Here is a 17,205-nt window from a genome sequence, read left to right on the forward strand (position 1 = left end):
CAGGGTATACACTACGTATCTAACACAACATTGCTCTTTCCGGTGAAGGAGTGGCTGTGTCTGAACTGCCAGATGCAGAGAGCTCCTGGAGGAATGGAACCCCCAGGATCCCCCATTATTAAACCGTCTCCCAACAAGGTGTCTGCACCTCAAACGGTCGCTGTCACACCCAGTGCAGGCCAAAAGGATATTGCAACAGCTGCTGCATCTGCGAAGAAAGACAGTCAAACCCCAGGCTCCCCTCAAAGGAAACCAGTTCCCCCTGCAGCTGAAGTGTCAAAAGCTGAAGCTGCTAAAGCAGCAGATACTCAAAAACCAGCCAGCCCTGTGCCTGCTCAGAAGGCTCTACTAGAGAATCGGAGAACATCAGAACCACCGAAACCACCACAGCATCCCAGCCCTGGGCGTAGGGAGAGTAGTGCCTTCCCAGCCACACAGCAACCCCCCAAGCAGGAATCAGGAGGCTTATTTGGCTTTGGAGGTCCTAAATCTCAGTCTGCCTCCTCAAAGCCTGAAGAGTCAGTGTCGGGGAAGATGTTTGGCTTTGGCTCGTCCATCTTCAGCTCTGCCTCCACTTTTATTACGCCAGCGGTTCAGGAGGAGCCCCGCACCACACCACCAGCTTCCCCCAAGGTGGCTGCACCTGTTGCACTTCAAAAGAAGGAGACTCACACACCAGTTGGTCCCCGAAAAGTGGCCCCTACTACAGCCTCAGCCAAAAAGGAAACCGTGACCCCTGCTTCAATGAAAGAGAAGAACGCACCAGAACCAGGCTCGCCACAGAAGAAGCAGATTTCTCAGACAGTGGCTTCACAGCAGGACCAGAAGCTAGTGGACATACCGACTCCAACACTTGTCCAACAACCTCCACAACAGAATACTCTACAACAACAAGGACAGCCCTCAGCAGAGGCACCAAAATCAGAGCCTGATATATCAATAGTTGAAGCTGCTAAAGCAGCAGACACTCAAAATCTGGCAAGCCATGGGCCTGCTCAGAAGGCACCACAGGGGAACCGGAGAACATCAGAACCACCAAAACCACCACAACAGCCTAGACCTGGACGTAGGCAGAGTAGTGCCATCCCAGCCACACAGCAATCGCCCAAGCATGAGTCTGGAGGCTTATTTGGCTTTGGTGGTGCTAAATCTGAATCTTTCCCCTCAAAGCCTGAAGAGTCAGTGTCTGGGAAGATGTTTGGCTTTGGCTCCTCCATCTTCAGCTCTGCGTCCACTTTGATCACCTCAGCTGTTCATGAGGAGCCCCGCACCATACCGCCAGCTTACCCCAAGGTGTCTGCAGCAGCCCAGGCCTCTCCCAAGATTCCCCCTGCAAAGGAGACAAAACCACCTGCTGTTCAGAAAGCAGATGAGAAGAAAGCAGAGCAACTACAGCAGGCCAAGGTCTCCCCATCAGTACAGGCCAAAGTGGACAAACCCCCATCAGCTCCTCCAAAGGGAGCAGCATCCTCCCAACCAGCTCCCAAAGCAGGCCAATCTACCTGTCCACTCTGCAAGGTGGAACTCAACAAGGGCTCCAAGGACCCTCCCAACTACAACACCTGCACAGAATGCAAGAACACTGTCTGCAACCTCTGTGGATTTAACCCCATGCCACATGAAACAGTAAGTATATAGTATATGTTTCATCAAATTAGTTAGGCTTCTCTAAAATAACTGTTGTGCTTTTTTTTTTTAGAACAATTGGTTAATGATAGTAACTATACATATACAATGTTTATAGTCGCCAGTCTTGTCTTTCATGGGAGGTGTAAGAAAGGTTAACAAGATGCTTTGATGGAGTTCTTGTTATTAATATTGTCTTTCCTCAAAAAATATCTAATGTTGGTTTATGATCTTCCTGGAAACCAATTGTAATCTGACAGCATTGTCTTTGAGTATCTTGGCAAGGTTTTGACATTCATGTTCATCTGCTACTGATCACATTTAACATATTGTTTGGTGCATGACTTTTGTCTGAAGTCGTTTGGAGTACATCGTGGCTCCCATATTCTACAGAATATGCTAGGGATGTAACATTCACCGAAACGCATCGGCCCCTGATTCCATGTTCAAGATGCAAGTGCATCAGTCCACGGATCCCAAACCAATCCAAATGTAGCATGCATCGTTCAAAAAATAGATTCTAAAGTTATGAATTGATGGTTCACAAGTATTTTTTGCTCATATTACATTCTTTCTACCGTCAGAAAATATCTCTTATCTTGTAACAACTGATGCGTCCTCTCTTGTTCAGTGTCGAACTGCGTGTAAGTTTGTTGACAGTCATTGATCGACAAGTAATTTTGCATGCCAAACAACCCCAGGAAATGTTAGTATCCTATTTAAACTACACACTCTGCCCAGCTTTGTTTTGGTTGTTTTACTTTAAACAATCAGTATGGTCATTTTTAGATTTAAACTCAGCAAAAACAGAAACGCCCATTTTTCAGGACCCTGTCTTTCAAAGATAATTTGTAAATATCCAGATAACGTCACAGATCTTCATTGTAAAGGGTTTAAACACTGTTTCCCATGCTTGTTCAATGACCCATGAACAATTTATGAACATGCACCTGTGGAACGGTCGTTAATACACTAACAGCTTACAGGCAGTAGGCAATCAAGGTCACCGTTATAAAAACTTAGGACACTAAAGAGGCCTTTCTACTGACTCTGAAAAACACCAAAAGAAAGATGCCCAGGGTCCCTGCTCATCTGCGTGAACGTGCCTTAGTCATGCTGCAAGGAGGCATGAGGACTGCAGATGTGGCCAGGGCAATAAATTGCAATGTCCGTACTGTGAGACGCCTAAGACAGTGCTACAGGGAGACAGGACGGAGAGCTGATCATCCTCGCAGTGGCATACCACGTGTACCAACACCTGCGCAGGATCGGTATATCCGAACATCACACCTGAGGGACAGGTACAGGATGGCAACAACAACTGCCCGGGTTACACCAGGAACGCACAATCCCTCCATCAGCGCTCTGACAGTCCTCAATATTCTGAGAGAGGTTGGACTGAGGGCTTGTAGGCCTGTTGTAAGGCAGTTCCTCACCAGACATCACCGGCAACAACGTTGCCTATGGGCACAAACCCAGCGTCGCTGGACCAGACAGGACTGGCAAAAAGTGCTCTTCACTGACGAGTCGCAGTTTTGTCTCATAGAATAAAATGAATGTGGAATGACTCGAGCACTATGGTATTGATAATCTGCAGGGATTTATGGCAGAGATGGTCGGATTTGCGTTTATCGTCGAAGGAACGAGCGTTACACCAAGGCCCGTACTCTGGAGCAGGATCGATTTGGAGGTGGAGGGTCCGTCATGGTCTGGGGCGGTGTGTCACAGCTTGATCGGACTGAGCTTGTTGTCATTGCAGGCAATCTCAACACTGTGCGTTACAGGGAAGACATCCTCCTCCCTCATGTGGTACCCTTCCTGCAGGCTCATCCTGACATTACCCTCCAGCATGACAATGGCTCCAGCCATACTGCTTGTTCTGTGCGTGATTTCCTACAAGACATGAACATCAGTGTTCTGCCATGGCCAGCGAAGATCCCGGATCTCAATCCCATTGAGCACGTCTGGGAGCTGTTGGATCGGAGGGTGAGGGCTAGGGCCATTCCCCCCAGAAATGTCCGGGAACTTGCAAGTGCCTTGGTGGAAGAGTGGGGTAACATCTCAGAGCAGAACGGGCAAATCTGGTGCAGTCCATGAGGAGGAGATCCACTGCCGTACTTAATGCAGTTGGTGGCCACACCAGACACTGACTGTTACTTTTGATTTTGACCCCCCCTTTGTTCAGGGACACATTATTCCATTTCTGTTAGTTCCATTTCTGTAAACTTGTTCAGTTTATGTCTCAGTTGTTGATTGTTGTTATGTACATACAAATATTTACACATGTTAAGTTTGCTGAATGTAAACACAGTTCATAGAGAGGACGTTTCTTTTTTTGCTGAGTTTACATGGTAAAGTTGATAATTTCATAACGAGGCCACCAATCCCTTTTGCGAGGCATGCCCTTAGCGTGAAGAGAAGCTCACTCAGTAAAAACTTCCAAACAGTCAAAACCATCTGGTTTTGAGATGGGGGTGAAATCCAAAGTTGTGCTACATATTCATTGGCTTTGCCACAGCAATTATTTTTTACAGTCAATATTAATACATGACTAGCTCAAACACTTAATCTGCAATAATTCCAAGTTAATCAGTGGGTGATGTTGATTTCAGAACCAAAGTGGAGGGACAAAAAACATATGCTTCATTGCCCCGCTGATAGTGGTAGTGGGGTGGTATATGCCTAGTCTCCCTTATGGCTCAGGTCAGATGCCTTCATAGTACATAGAACATAGGTATACAGAATTTTAAAACACTTGCACGCACACACACACACACACTCTCCCTCACACACACTCTCCCTCACACACACACACACACACATACACACACACACACACACACACACACACACACACACACACACACACACACACACACACACACACACAGAGAGAGAGAGAGGAGTCTGCTTCGACAGAGCCCAGCATTACATCAGCAGACAATTTGAATTTAGAATTTAAAATGAATGTGTGTATGCAACAATTGTTAACTCATTGAATCTTTTCCAGCGAACCCAATTGCATCAAATTGTTTCAAACTAAAATGTATCTCATCGGAGCCCATGTGTCTAGCTAGATACCTATCGAATATGCATCAGGCTTTAAAATTTATGTTCACAAAGAATGAAAGGAAAAACCATCAGGATTTTAGGTCTATGAAGACACTCTATATAGATGTTGTGATCTAATTTTAGATCTTAAGGAATTGTATTAATACGCTGTGATATAATTATTATAATTTTTTTAGTATCTTTAGATTTAGAGCATGAGACAGTTGTTTTGTATGTTTGTCACAGGCAGTATGCAGCATTTAAATAGCAACTAAAATGAGATATATTATTAATGTTATTATTATTTTTAGTTATTTTTTTATCAACACTGTTATTTTATTTCAGGTGAAGGAATGGCTCTGTCTGACCTGCCAGATGCAGAGAGCACTTGGAGCAGTGGAACCCCCAGGACCTCCCATGATGAAATCCCAACCGTTGCCCAGCATAGTCTCTACACCTGTTGCACTTCAAAAGGAGATTGTCACACCTGCTGCATCTCCAAAGCCGACTCCAGCTCCAGCTAAACCCCAGAAGGAGGAGATCCCAGTACCTGCGGCTGGCCAACAAGAGATCACTCCACCCACTGTACTTCAGGAGACACCATTTCCCGCTGGAACCCCAGCACCAAATGCAGACAAAAAGGAGGAGACCCCACCACTAGGATCCTCACAAAAGAAACAAGCTTCACCTGCTCTGGCTGAGAAGGAGAATCAAGAACCTATAATTGTACAGAAACCAGTGGACCAACCAATTACAGCCACACCCAAAACCAGTGGAGCTGCTACACCTGTACAGCAGCCAGAAAAGCAAACTCCACTGCAACAGCCTGCTTCAAAGGCATCCCAACAAGTACAGCCCCAGCAAGCTCCAAAGCCAGATCTCGAAACTGCTTCCCTAAATGAGCCAATGACTCCTGCTTCAGAGAAAGAGAAGAAGAATCCAGCACCAAGGTCACCACAGAAGGAATTATCTCCAGCTTTGGCTTCACAGCAGGACAAAACGCCAGTGGACAAATCAACTCCAACCCCTGTCCAACACCCTCCACACCAAGAGACTCCACAACAACAAGAGCAACAACGTCAGCCTCTAACAGGGACACCGAAAGGAGAGCCTGGGAAGCCTCAACAACAGCTTCCAAAAGGTGGAGCCTCTTATGCAAAATCTGTACCACCGCCACAGGCCCAGCCCCCCAAGCAGGAGTCAGGAGGCTTCTTTGGCTTTGGTGGTGCTAAATCTCAGCCTGCTCAGTCAAAGCCTGAAGACTCAGTGTCTGGTAAGATGCTTGGCTTTGGCTCCTCTATCTTCAGCTCTGCATCCACTTTGATCACCTCAGCTGTTCAGGATGAGCACCGCACCACACCTCCAGCTTCCCCCAAGGTGTCTATGACTCCTGCTTTAGTGAAAGAGACCCCAGCAGCAGGCTCGTCACAGAAGAAGGAGGTATCCCCGACAGTGGTTTGCCAGCAGGACCAGAAGCCAGTGGACAGACCGACTCCAACACTTGTCCAACAACCTCCACAACAGAAGACTCTACAACAACAAGGACAGCCCTCAGCAGAGGCACCAAAATCAGAGCCTGATATATCAATAGTTGAAGCTGCTACAGCAGCAGACACTCAAAATCCGGCAAGCCCAGTGCCTGCTCAGAAGGCTCCACTGGAGAATCGGAGAACATCAGAACCTCATAAACCCCCACAGCAGCCCAGCCCTGGGCGTAGGGAGAGTAGTGCCTTCCCAGCCACAAAGCAACCCCCCAAGCAGGAATCAGGAGGCTTATTTGGCTTTGGCGGTCCCAAATCTCAGTCTGCCTCCTCAAAGCCTGAAGAGTCAGTGTCTGGGAAGATGTTTGGCTTTGGCTCGTCCATCTTCAGCTCTGCCTCCACTTTGATAACATCAGTTGTTCAGGACGAGCCCCGCACCACACCGCCAGCTTCCCCCAAGATGTCTGCACTGGCCCAGACCTCCCCCAAGATGCCCCCTGCAAAGGAGACCAAACTACCTGCTGCTCAGAAAGCAGAGGAGAAGAAAGCAGCTCATCCCCAGAAGGCCAATGTCCCCCCATCAGTACATGCCAAAGTGGACAAACCCCCATCAGCTCCTCCAAAGGGTACAGCATCCTCCCAACCAGCACCCAAAGCAGGCCAATCTACCTGTCCACTCTGCAAGGTGGAACTCAACAAGGGCTCCAAGGACCCTCCCAACTACAACACCTGCACAGAATGCAAGAACACTGTCTGCAACCTCTGTGGATTTAACCCCATGCCACATGAAACAGTAAGTATATAGTATATGTTTCATCAAATTAGTTAGGCTTCTCTAAAATAACTGTTGTGCTTTTTTTTTAGAACAATTGGTTAATGATAGTAACTATACATATACAATGTTTATAGTCGCCAGTCTTGTCTTTCATGGGAGGTGTAAGAAAGGTTAACAAGATGCTTTGATGGAGTTCTTGTTATTAATATTGTCTTTCCTCAAAAAATATCTAATGTTGGTTTATGATCTTCCTGGAAACCAATTGTAATCTGACAGCATTGTCTTTGAGTATCTTGGCAAGGTTTTGACATTCATGTTCATCTGCTACTGATCACATTTAACATATTGTTCGGTGCATGACTTTTGTCTGAAGGGGTTTGGAGTACATTGTGGCTCCCATATTCTACAGAATATGCTAGGGATGTAACATTCACCGAAACGCATCGGCCCCTGATTCCATGTTCAAGATGCAAGTGCATCAGTCCACGGATCCCAAACCAATCCAAATGTAGCATGCATCGTTCAAAAAATAGATTCTAAGGTTATGAATTCATGGTTCACAAGTATTTTTTGCTCATATTACATTCTTTCTACCGTCGGAAAAGATATCTTATCTTGTAACAACTGATGCGTCCTCTCTTGTTCAGTGTGGAACTGCATGTAAGTGTGTTGACAGTCATTGATCGATAAGTAATTTTGCATGCCAAACAACCCCAGGCAATGTTAGTAGCCTATTTAAACTGCACACTCTGCCCAGCTTTGTTTTGGTTGTTTTACTTTAAACAATCAGTATGGTCATTTTTAGATTTAAACTCAGCAAAAACAGAAACGTCCCTTTTTCAGGACCCTGTCTTTCAAAGATAATTTGTAAAAATCAAAATAACTTCACAGATCTTCATTGTAAAGGGTTTGAACACAGTTTCCCATTCTTGTTCAATGAACCATGAACAATTTTTGAACATGCACCTGTGGAACGTTCATTAATACACTAACAGCTTACAGGCGGTAGGCAATCAAGGTCACCGTTATAAAAACTTAGGACACTAAGAGGCCTTTCTACTGACTCTGAAAAACACCACAAGAAAGATGCCCAGGGTCCCTGCTCATCTGCGTGAACGTGCCTTAGGCATGCTGCAAGGAGGCATGAGGACTGCAGATGTGGCCAGGGCAATAAATTGCAATGTCCGTACTGTGAGACGCCTAAGACAGTGCTACAGGGAGACAGGACGGAGAGCTGATCATCCTCGCAGTGGCATACCACGTGTAACAACACCTGCGCAGGATCGGTATATCCGAACATCACGCCTGAGGGACAGGTACAGGATGGCAACAACAACTGCCCGGGTTACACCAGGAACGCACAATCCCTCCATCAGCGCTCTGACAGTCCTCAATATTCTGAGAGAGGCTGAACTGAGGGCTTGTAGGCCTGTTGTAAGGCAGTTCCTCACCAGACATCACCGGCAACAACGTTACCTATGTGCACAAACCCAGCGTCGCTGGACCAGACAGGACTGGCAAAAAGTGCTCTTCACTGACGAGTCACAGTTTTGTCTCATATAATAAAATGAATGTGGAATGACTCGAGCACTATGGTATTGATAATCTGCAGGGATTTATGGCAGAGATGGTCGGATTTGAGTTTATCGTCGAAGGAACGAGCGTTACACCAAGGCCCGTACTCTGGAGCGGGATCGATTTGGAGGTGGAGGGTCCGTCATGGTCTGGGGCGGTGTGTCACAGCATGATCGGACTGAGCTTGTTGTCATTGCAGGCAATCTCAACACTGTGCGTTACAGGGAAGACATCCTCCTCCCTCATGTGGTACCCTTCCTGCAGGCTCATCCTGACATTACCCTCCAGCATGACAATGGCTCCAGCCATGCTGCTTGTTCTATGCGTGATTTCCTGCAAGACATGAACATCAGTGTTCTGCCATGGCCAGCGAAGATCCCGGATCTCAATCCCATTGAGCACGCCTGGGACCTGTTGGATCGGAGGGTGAGGGCTAGGGCCATTCCCCCCAGAAATGTCCGGGAACTTGCAGGTGCCTTGGTGGAAGAGTGGGGTAACATCTCACAGCAGAACGGGCAAATCTGGTGCAGTCCATGAGGAGGAGATCCACTGCCGTACTTAATGCAGCTGGTGGCCACACCAGACACTGACTATTACTTTTGATTTTGACCCACCCCCCCCCTTTGTTCAGGGACACATTATTCCATTTCTGTTAGTTCCATTTCTGTAAACTTGTTCAGTTTATGTCTCAGTTGTTGATTGTTGTTATGTACATACAAATATTTACACATGTTAAGTTTGCTGAATATAAACACAGTTCATAGAGAGGACGTTTCTTTTTTTGCTGAGTTTACATGGTAAAGTTGATAATTTCATAACGAGGCCACCAATCCCTTTTGCGAGGCATGCCCTTAGCGTGAAGAGAAGCTCACTCAGTAAAAACTTCCAAACAGTCAAAACCATCTGGTTTTGAGATGGGGGTGAAATCCAAAGTTGTGCTACATATTCATTGGCTTTGCCACAGCAATTTTTTTTTACAGTCAATATTAATACATGACTAGCTCAAACACTTAATCTGCAATAATTCCAAGTTAATCAGTGGGTGATGTTGATTTCAGAACCAAAGTGGAGGGACAAAAAACATGCTTCATTGCCCTGCTGATAGTGGTAGTGGGGTGGTATATGCCTAGTCTCCCTTATGGCTCAGGTCAGATGCCTTCATAGTACATAGAACATAGGTATACAGAATTTAAAAACACTTGCACACACACACACACACACTCTCCCTCTCACACACACACACACACACACACACACAAACACACACACAAACACGCACACACACACACACACACACACACGCACGCACGCACGCACGCACACACACACACACACACACACACACACACACACAGAGAGGAAGGAGTCTGCTTCGACAGATCCAGCTCAGAGAGGCCCAGCTCTCCATCAGCAGACAATTTGAATTTAGAATTTAAAATGAATGTGTGTATGCAACAATTGTTAACTCATTGAATCTTTTCCAGCGACCCCAATTGCATCAAATTGTTTCAAACTAAAATGTATCTCATCGGAGCCCATGTGTCTAGCTAGATACCTATCGAATATGCATCAGGCTTTAAAATTTAGGTTCACAAACAATGAGAGGAAAAACCATGAGGATTTTAGGTCTATGAAGACACTCTATATAGATGTTGTGATCTAATTTTAGATCTTAAGGAATTGTATTAATACGCTGTGATATAATTATTATAATTTTTTTAGTATCTTTAGATTTAGAGCATGAGACAGTTGTTTTGTATGTTTGTCACAGGCAGTATGCAGCATTTAAATAGCAACTAAAATGAGATATATTATTAATGTTATTATTATTTTTAGTTATTTTTTTATCAACACTGTTATTTTATTTCAGGTGAAGGAATGGCTCTGTCTGACCTGCCAGATGCAGAGAGCACTTGGAGCAGTGGAACCCCCAGGACCTCCCATGATGAAATCCCAACCGTTGCCCAGCATAGTCTCTACACCTGTTGCACTTCAAAAGGAGATTGTCACACCTGCTGCATCTCCAAAGCCGACTCCAGCTCCAGCTAAACCCCAGAAGGAGGAGATCCCAGTACCTGCGGCTGGCCAACAAGAGATCACTCCACCCACTGTACTTCAGGAGACACCATTTCCCGCTGGAACCCCAGCACCAAATGCAGACAAAAAGGAGGAGACCCCACCACTAGGATCCTCACAAAAGAAACAAGCTTCACCTGCTCTGGCTGAGAAGGAGAATCAAGAACCTATAATTGTACAGAAACCAGTGGACCAACCAATTACAGCCACACCCAAAACCAGTGGAGCTGCTACACCTGTACAGCAGCCAGAAAAGCAAACTCCTCCACTGCAACAGCCTGCTTCAAAGGCATCCCAACAAGTACAGCCCCAGCAAGCTCCAAAGCCAGATCTCGAAACTGCTTCCCTAAATGAGCCAATGACTCCTGCTTCAGAGAAAGAGAAGAAGAATCCAGCACCAAGGTCACCACAGAAGGAATTATCTCCAGCTTTGGCTTCACAGCAGGACAAAACGCCAGTGGACAAATCAACTCCAACCCCTGTCCAACACCCTCCACACCAAGAGACTCCACAACAACAAGAGCAACAACGTCAGCCTCTAACAGGGACACCGAAAGGAGAGCCTGGGAAGCCTCAACAACAGCTTCCAAAAGGTGGAGCCTCTTATGCAAAATCTGTACCACCGCCACAGGCCCAGCCCCCCAAGCAGGAGTCAGGAGGCTTCTTTGGCTTTGGTGGTGCTAAATCTCAGCCTGCTCAGTCAAAGCCTGAAGACTCAGTGTCTGGTAAGATGCTTGGCTTTGGCTCCTCTATCTTCAGCTCTGCATCCACTTTGATCACCTCAGCTGTTCAGGATGAGCACCGCACCACACCTCCAGCTTCCCCCAAGGTGTCTATGACTCCTGCTTTAGTGAAAGAGACCCCAGCAGCAGGCTCGTCACAGAAGAAGGAGGTATCCCCGACAGTGGTTTGCCAGCAGGACCAGAAGCCAGTGGACAGACCGACTCCAACACTTGTCCAACAACCTCCACAACAGAAGACTCTACAACAACAAGGACAGCCCTCAGCAGAGGCACCAAAATCAGAGCCTGATATATCAATAGTTGAAGCTGCTACAGCAGCAGACACTCAAAATCCGGCAAGCCCAGTGCCTGCTCAGAAGGCTCCACTGGAGAATCGGAGAACATCAGAACCTCATAAACCCCCACAGCAGCCCAGCCCTGGGCGTAGGGAGAGTAGTGCCTTCCCAGCCACAAAGCAACCCCCCAAGCAGGAATCAGGAGGCTTATTTGGCTTTGGCGGTCCCAAATCTCAGTCTGCCTCCTCAAAGCCTGAAGAGTCAGTGTCTGGGAAGATGTTTGGCTTTGGCTCGTCCATCTTCAGCTCTGCCTCCACTTTGATAACATCAGTTGTTCAGGACGAGCCCCGCACCACACCGCCAGCTTCCCCCAAGATGTCTGCACTGGCCCAGACCTCCCCCATGATGCCCCCTGCAAAGGAGACCAAACTACCTGCTGCTCAGAAAGCAGAGGAGAAGAAAGCAGCTCATCCCCAGAAGGCCAATGTCCCCCCATCAGTACATGCCAAAGTGGACAAACCCCCATCAGCTCCTCCAAAGGGTACAGCATCCTCCCAACCAGCACCCAAAGCAGGCCAATCTACCTGTCCACTCTGCAAGGTGGAACTCAACAAGGGCTCCAAGGACCCTCCCAACTACAACACCTGCACAGAATGCAAGAACACTGTCTGCAACCTCTGTGGATTTAACCCCATGCCACATGAAACAGTAAGTATATAGTATATGTTTCATCAAATTAGTTAGGCTTCTCTAAAATAACTGTTGTGCTTTTTTTTTTAGAACAATTGGTTAATGATAGTAACTATACATATACAATGTTTATAGTCGCCAGTCTTGTCTTTCATGGGAGGTGTAAGAAAGGTTAACAAGATGCTTTGATGGAGTTCTTGTTATTAATATTGTCTTTCCTCAAAAAATATCTAATGTTGGTTTATGATCTTCCTGGAAACCAATTGTAATCTGACAGCATTGTCTTTGAGTATCTTGGCAAGGTTTTGACATTCATGTTCATCTGCTACTGATCACATTTAACATATTGTTCGGTGCATGACTTTTGTCTGAAGGGGTTTGGAGTACATCGTGGCTCCCATATTCTACAGAATATGCTAGGGATGTAACATTCACCGAAACGCATCGGCCCCTGATTCCATGTTCAAGATGCAAGTGCATCAGTCCACGGATCCCAAACCAATCCAAATGTAGCATGCATCGTTCAAAAAATAGATTCTAAGGTTATGAATTCATGGTTCACAAGTATTTTTTGCTCATATTACATTCTTTCTACCGTCGGAAAATATATCTTATCTTGTAACAACTGATGCGTCCTCTCTTGTTCAGTGTGGAACTGCATGTAAGTGTGTTGACAGTCATTGATCGATAAGTAATTTTGCATGCCAAACAACCCCAGGCAATGTTAGTAGCCTATTTAAACTGCACACTCTGCCCAGCTTTGTTTTGGTTGTTTTACTTTAAACAATCAGTATGGTCATTTTTAGATTTAAACTCAGCAAAAACAGAAACGTCCCTTTTTCAGGACCCTGTCTTTCAAAGATAATTTGTAAAAATCCAAATAACTTCACAGATCTTCATTGTAAAGGGTTTGAACACAGTTTCCCATTCTTGTTCAATGAACCATGAACAATTTTTGAACATGCACCTGTGGAACGTTCATTAATACACTAACAGCTTACAGGCGGTAGGCAATCAAGGTCACCGTTATAAAAACTTAGGACACTAAGAGGCCTTTCTACTGACTCTGAAAAACACCACAAGAAAGATGCCCAGGGTCCCTGCTCATCTGCGTGAACGTGCCTTAGGCATGCTGCAAGGAGGCATGAGGACTGCAGATGTGGCCAGGGCAATAAATTGCAATGTCCGTACTGTGAGACGCCTAAGACAGTGCTACAGGGAGACAGGACGGAGAGCTGATCATCCTCGCAGTGGCATACCACGTGTAACAACACCTGCGCAGGATCGGTATATCCGAACATCACGCCTGAGGGACAGGTACAGGATGGCAACAACAACTGCCTGGGTTACACCAGGAACGCACAATCCCTCCATCAGCGCTCTGACAGTCCTCAATATTCTGAGAGAGGCTGAACTGAGGGCTTGTAGGCCTGTTGTAAGGCAGTTCCTCACCAGACATCACCGGCAACAACGTTACCTATGGGCACAAACCCAGCGTCGCTGGACCAGACAGGACTGGCAAAAAGTGCTCTTCACTGACGAGTCACAGTTTTGTCTCATATAATAAAATGAATGTGGAATGACTCGAGCACTATGGTATTGATAATCTGCAGGGATTTATGGCAGAGATGGTCGGATTTGAGTTTATCGTCGAAGGAACGAGCGTTACACCAAGGCCCGTACTCTGGAGCGGGATCGATTTGGAGGTGGAGGGTCCGTCATGGTCTGGGGCGGTGTGTCACAGCATGATCGGACTGAGCTTGTTGTCATTGCAGGCAATCTCAACACTGTGCGTTACAGGGAAGACATCCTCCTCCCTCATGTGGTACCCTTCCTGCAGGCTCATCCTGACATTACCCTCCAGCATGACAATGGCTCCAGCCATGCTGCTTGTTCTATGCGTGATTTCCTGCAAGACATGAACATCAGTCTTCTGCCATGGCCAGCGAAGATCCCGGATCTCAATCCCATTGAGCACGCCTGGGACCTGTTGGATCGGAGGGTGAGGGCTAGGGCCATTCCCCCCAGAAATGTCCGGGAACTTGCAGGTGCCTTGGTGGAAGAGTGGGGTAACATCTCACAGCAGAACGGGCAAATCTGGTGCAGTCCATGAGGAGGAGATCCACTGCCGTACTTAATGCAGCTGGTGGCCACACCAGACACTGACTATTACTTTTGATTTTGACCCACCCCCCCCCTTTGTTCAGGGACACATTATTCCATTTCTGTTAGTTCCATTTCTGTAAACTTGTTCAGTTTATGTCTCAGTTGTTGATTGTTGTTATGTACATACAAATATTTACACATGTTAAGTTTGCTGAATATAAACACAGTTCATAGAGAGGACGTTTCTTTTTTTGCTGAGTTTACATGGTAAAGTTGATAATTTCATAACGAGGCCACCAATCCCTTTTGCGAGGCATGCCCTTAGCGTGAAGAGAAGCTCACTCAGTAAAAACTTCCAAACAGTCAAAACCATCTGGTTTTGAGATGGGGGTGAAATCCAAAGTTGTGCTACATATTCATTGGCTTTGCCACAGCAATTTTTTTTTACAGTCAATATTAATACATGACTAGCTCAAACACTTAATCTGCAATAATTCCAAGTTAATCAGTGGGTGATGTTGATTTCAGAACCAAAGTGGAGGGACAAAAAACATGCTTCATTGCCCCGCTGATAGTGGTAGTGGGGTGGTATATGCCTAGTCTCCCTTATGGCTCAGGTCAGATGCCTTCATAGTACATAGAACATAGGTATACAGAATTTAAAAACACTTGCACACACACACACACACACACTCTCCCTCTCACACACACACACACACACACACACACAAACACACACACAAACACGCACACACACACACACGCACGCACGCACGCACGCACGCACACACACACACACACACACACACACACACACACAGAGAGGAAGGAGTCTGCTTCGACAGATCCAGCTCAGAGAGGCCCAGCTCTCCATCAGCAGACAATTTGAATTTAGAATTTAAAATGAATGTGTTTATGCAACAATTGTTAACTCATTGAATCTTTTCCAGCGACCCCAATTGCATCAAATTGTTTCAAACTAAAATGTATCTCATCGGAGCCCATGTGTCTAGCTAGATACCTATCGAATATGCATCAGGCTTTAAAATTTAGGTTCACAAACAATGAGAGGAAAAACCATGAGGATTTTAGGTCTATGAAGACACTCTATATAGATGTTGTGATCTAATTTTAGATCTTAAGGAATTGTATTAATACGCTGTGATATAATTATGATAATTTTTTTAGCGTCTTTAGATTTAGAGCATAAGACAGTTGTTTTGTATGTTTGTCACAGGTAGTATGCAGTATTTAAATAGCAACTAAGATGAGAGATATTATTAATGTTATTATTATTTTTAGTTATTTTTTTATCAACACTGTTATTTTATTTCAGGTGAAGGAATGGCTCTGTCTGACCTGCCAGATGCAGAGAGCACTCGGAGCAGTGGAACCCCCAGGACCTCCCATGATGAAATCCCAACCGTTGCCCAGCATAGTCTCTACACCTGTTGCACTTCAAAAGGAGATTGTCACACCTGCTGCATCTCCAAAGCCGACTCCAGCTCCAGCTAAACCCCAGAAGGAAGAGATCCCAGTACCTGCGGCTGGCCAACAAGAGATCACTCCACCCACTGTACTTCAGGAGACACCATTTCCCGCTGGAACCCCAGCACCAAATGCAGACAAAAAGGAGGAGACCCCACCACTAGGATCCTCACAAAAGAAACAAGCTTCACCTGCTCTGGCTGAGAAGGAGAATCAAGAACCTATAATTGTACAGAAACCAGTGGACCAACCAATTCCAGCCACACCCAAAACCAGTGGAGCTGCTACACCTGTACAGCAGCCAGAAAAGCAAACTCCTCCACTGCAACAGCCTGCTTCAAAGGCATCCCAACAAGTACAGCCCCAGCAAGCTCCAAAGCCAGACCTCGAAACTGCTCCCCTAAATGAGCCAATGACTCCTGCTTCAGAGAAAGAGAAGAAGAACTCAGCACCAGGGTCACCACAGAAGGAATTATCTCCAGCAGTGGCTTCACAGCAGGACAAAACGCCAGTGGACAAATCAACTCCAACCCCTGTCCAACACCCTCCACACCAAGAGACTCCACAACAACACGAGCAACAACGTCAGCCTCTATCAGGGACACCGAAAGGAGAGCCTGGGAAGCCTCAACAACAGCTTCCAAAAGGTGGAGCCTCTTATGCTAAATCTGTACCACCACCACAGGCCCAGCCCCCCAAGCAGGAGTCAGGAGGCTTCTTTGGCTTTGGTGGGGCTAAATCTCAGCCTGCTCAGTCAAAGCCTGAAGACTCAGTGTCTGGGAAGATGCTTGGCTTTGGCTCCTCTATCTTCAGCTCTGCATCCACTTTGATCACCTCAGCTGTTCAGGATGAGCACCGCACCACACCTCCAGCTTCCCCCAAGGTGTCTATGACTCCTGCTTTAGTGAAAGAGACCCCAGCAGCAGGCTCGTCACAGAAGAAGGAGGTATCCCCGACAGTGGTTTGCCAGCAGGACCAGAAGCCAGTGGACAGACCGACTCCAACACTTGTCCAACAACCTCCACAACAGAAGACTCTACAACAACAAGGACAGCCCTCAGCAGAGGCACCAAAATCAGAGCCTGATATATCAATAGTTGAAGCTGCTACTGCAGCAGACACTCAAAATCCGGCAAGCCCAGTGCCTGCTCAGAAGGCTCCACTGGAGAATCGGAGAACATCAGAACCTCATAAACCCCCACAGCAGCCCAGCCCTGGGCGTAGGGAGAGTAGTGCCTTCCCAGCCACAAAGCAACCCCCCAAGCAGGAATCAGGAGGCTTATTTGGCTTTGGAGGTCCCAAATCTCAGTCTGCCTCCT

General features: G+C 46.5%; 2 protein-coding genes across 7 annotated transcripts in view; one reads left to right on the plus strand and one right to left on the minus strand.

Annotated features, from left to right (window-relative positions):
- The window catches only part of LOC110496093 (metabotropic glutamate receptor 3), a 918,426-nt gene that overhangs the window by 508,149 nt on the left and 393,072 nt on the right, over positions 1-17,205 (minus strand). The window lies entirely within an intron of this gene.
- The window catches only part of LOC110496136 (uncharacterized), a 156,820-nt gene that overhangs the window by 16,452 nt on the left and 123,163 nt on the right, over positions 1-17,205 (plus strand). For 5 of the 6 annotated variants that reach the window (XM_036955517.2, XM_036955518.2, XM_036955519.2 and 2 more), the window contains exons 2-5: positions 49-1,626; positions 5,023-6,951; positions 10,379-12,310; positions 15,735-17,205. The exon at positions 15,735-17,205 is cut by the window's right edge and continues 461 nt beyond it. In XM_036955517.2, the coding sequence (XP_036811412.2) occupies positions 49-1,626; positions 5,023-6,951; positions 10,379-12,310; positions 15,735-17,205 (6,910 nt within the window). The remainder of the gene's footprint in view (positions 1-48; positions 1,627-5,022; positions 6,952-10,378; positions 12,311-15,734) is intronic. The other variant, XM_090207679.1, reaches the window with a different exon arrangement.

This window comes from Oncorhynchus mykiss, chromosome 2, assembly GCF_057628025.1.
Source record: "Oncorhynchus mykiss isolate SJ-2025 chromosome 2, ASM5762802v1, whole genome shotgun sequence".
Lineage (NCBI taxonomy): Eukaryota > Metazoa > Chordata > Actinopteri > Salmoniformes > Salmonidae > Oncorhynchus > Oncorhynchus mykiss.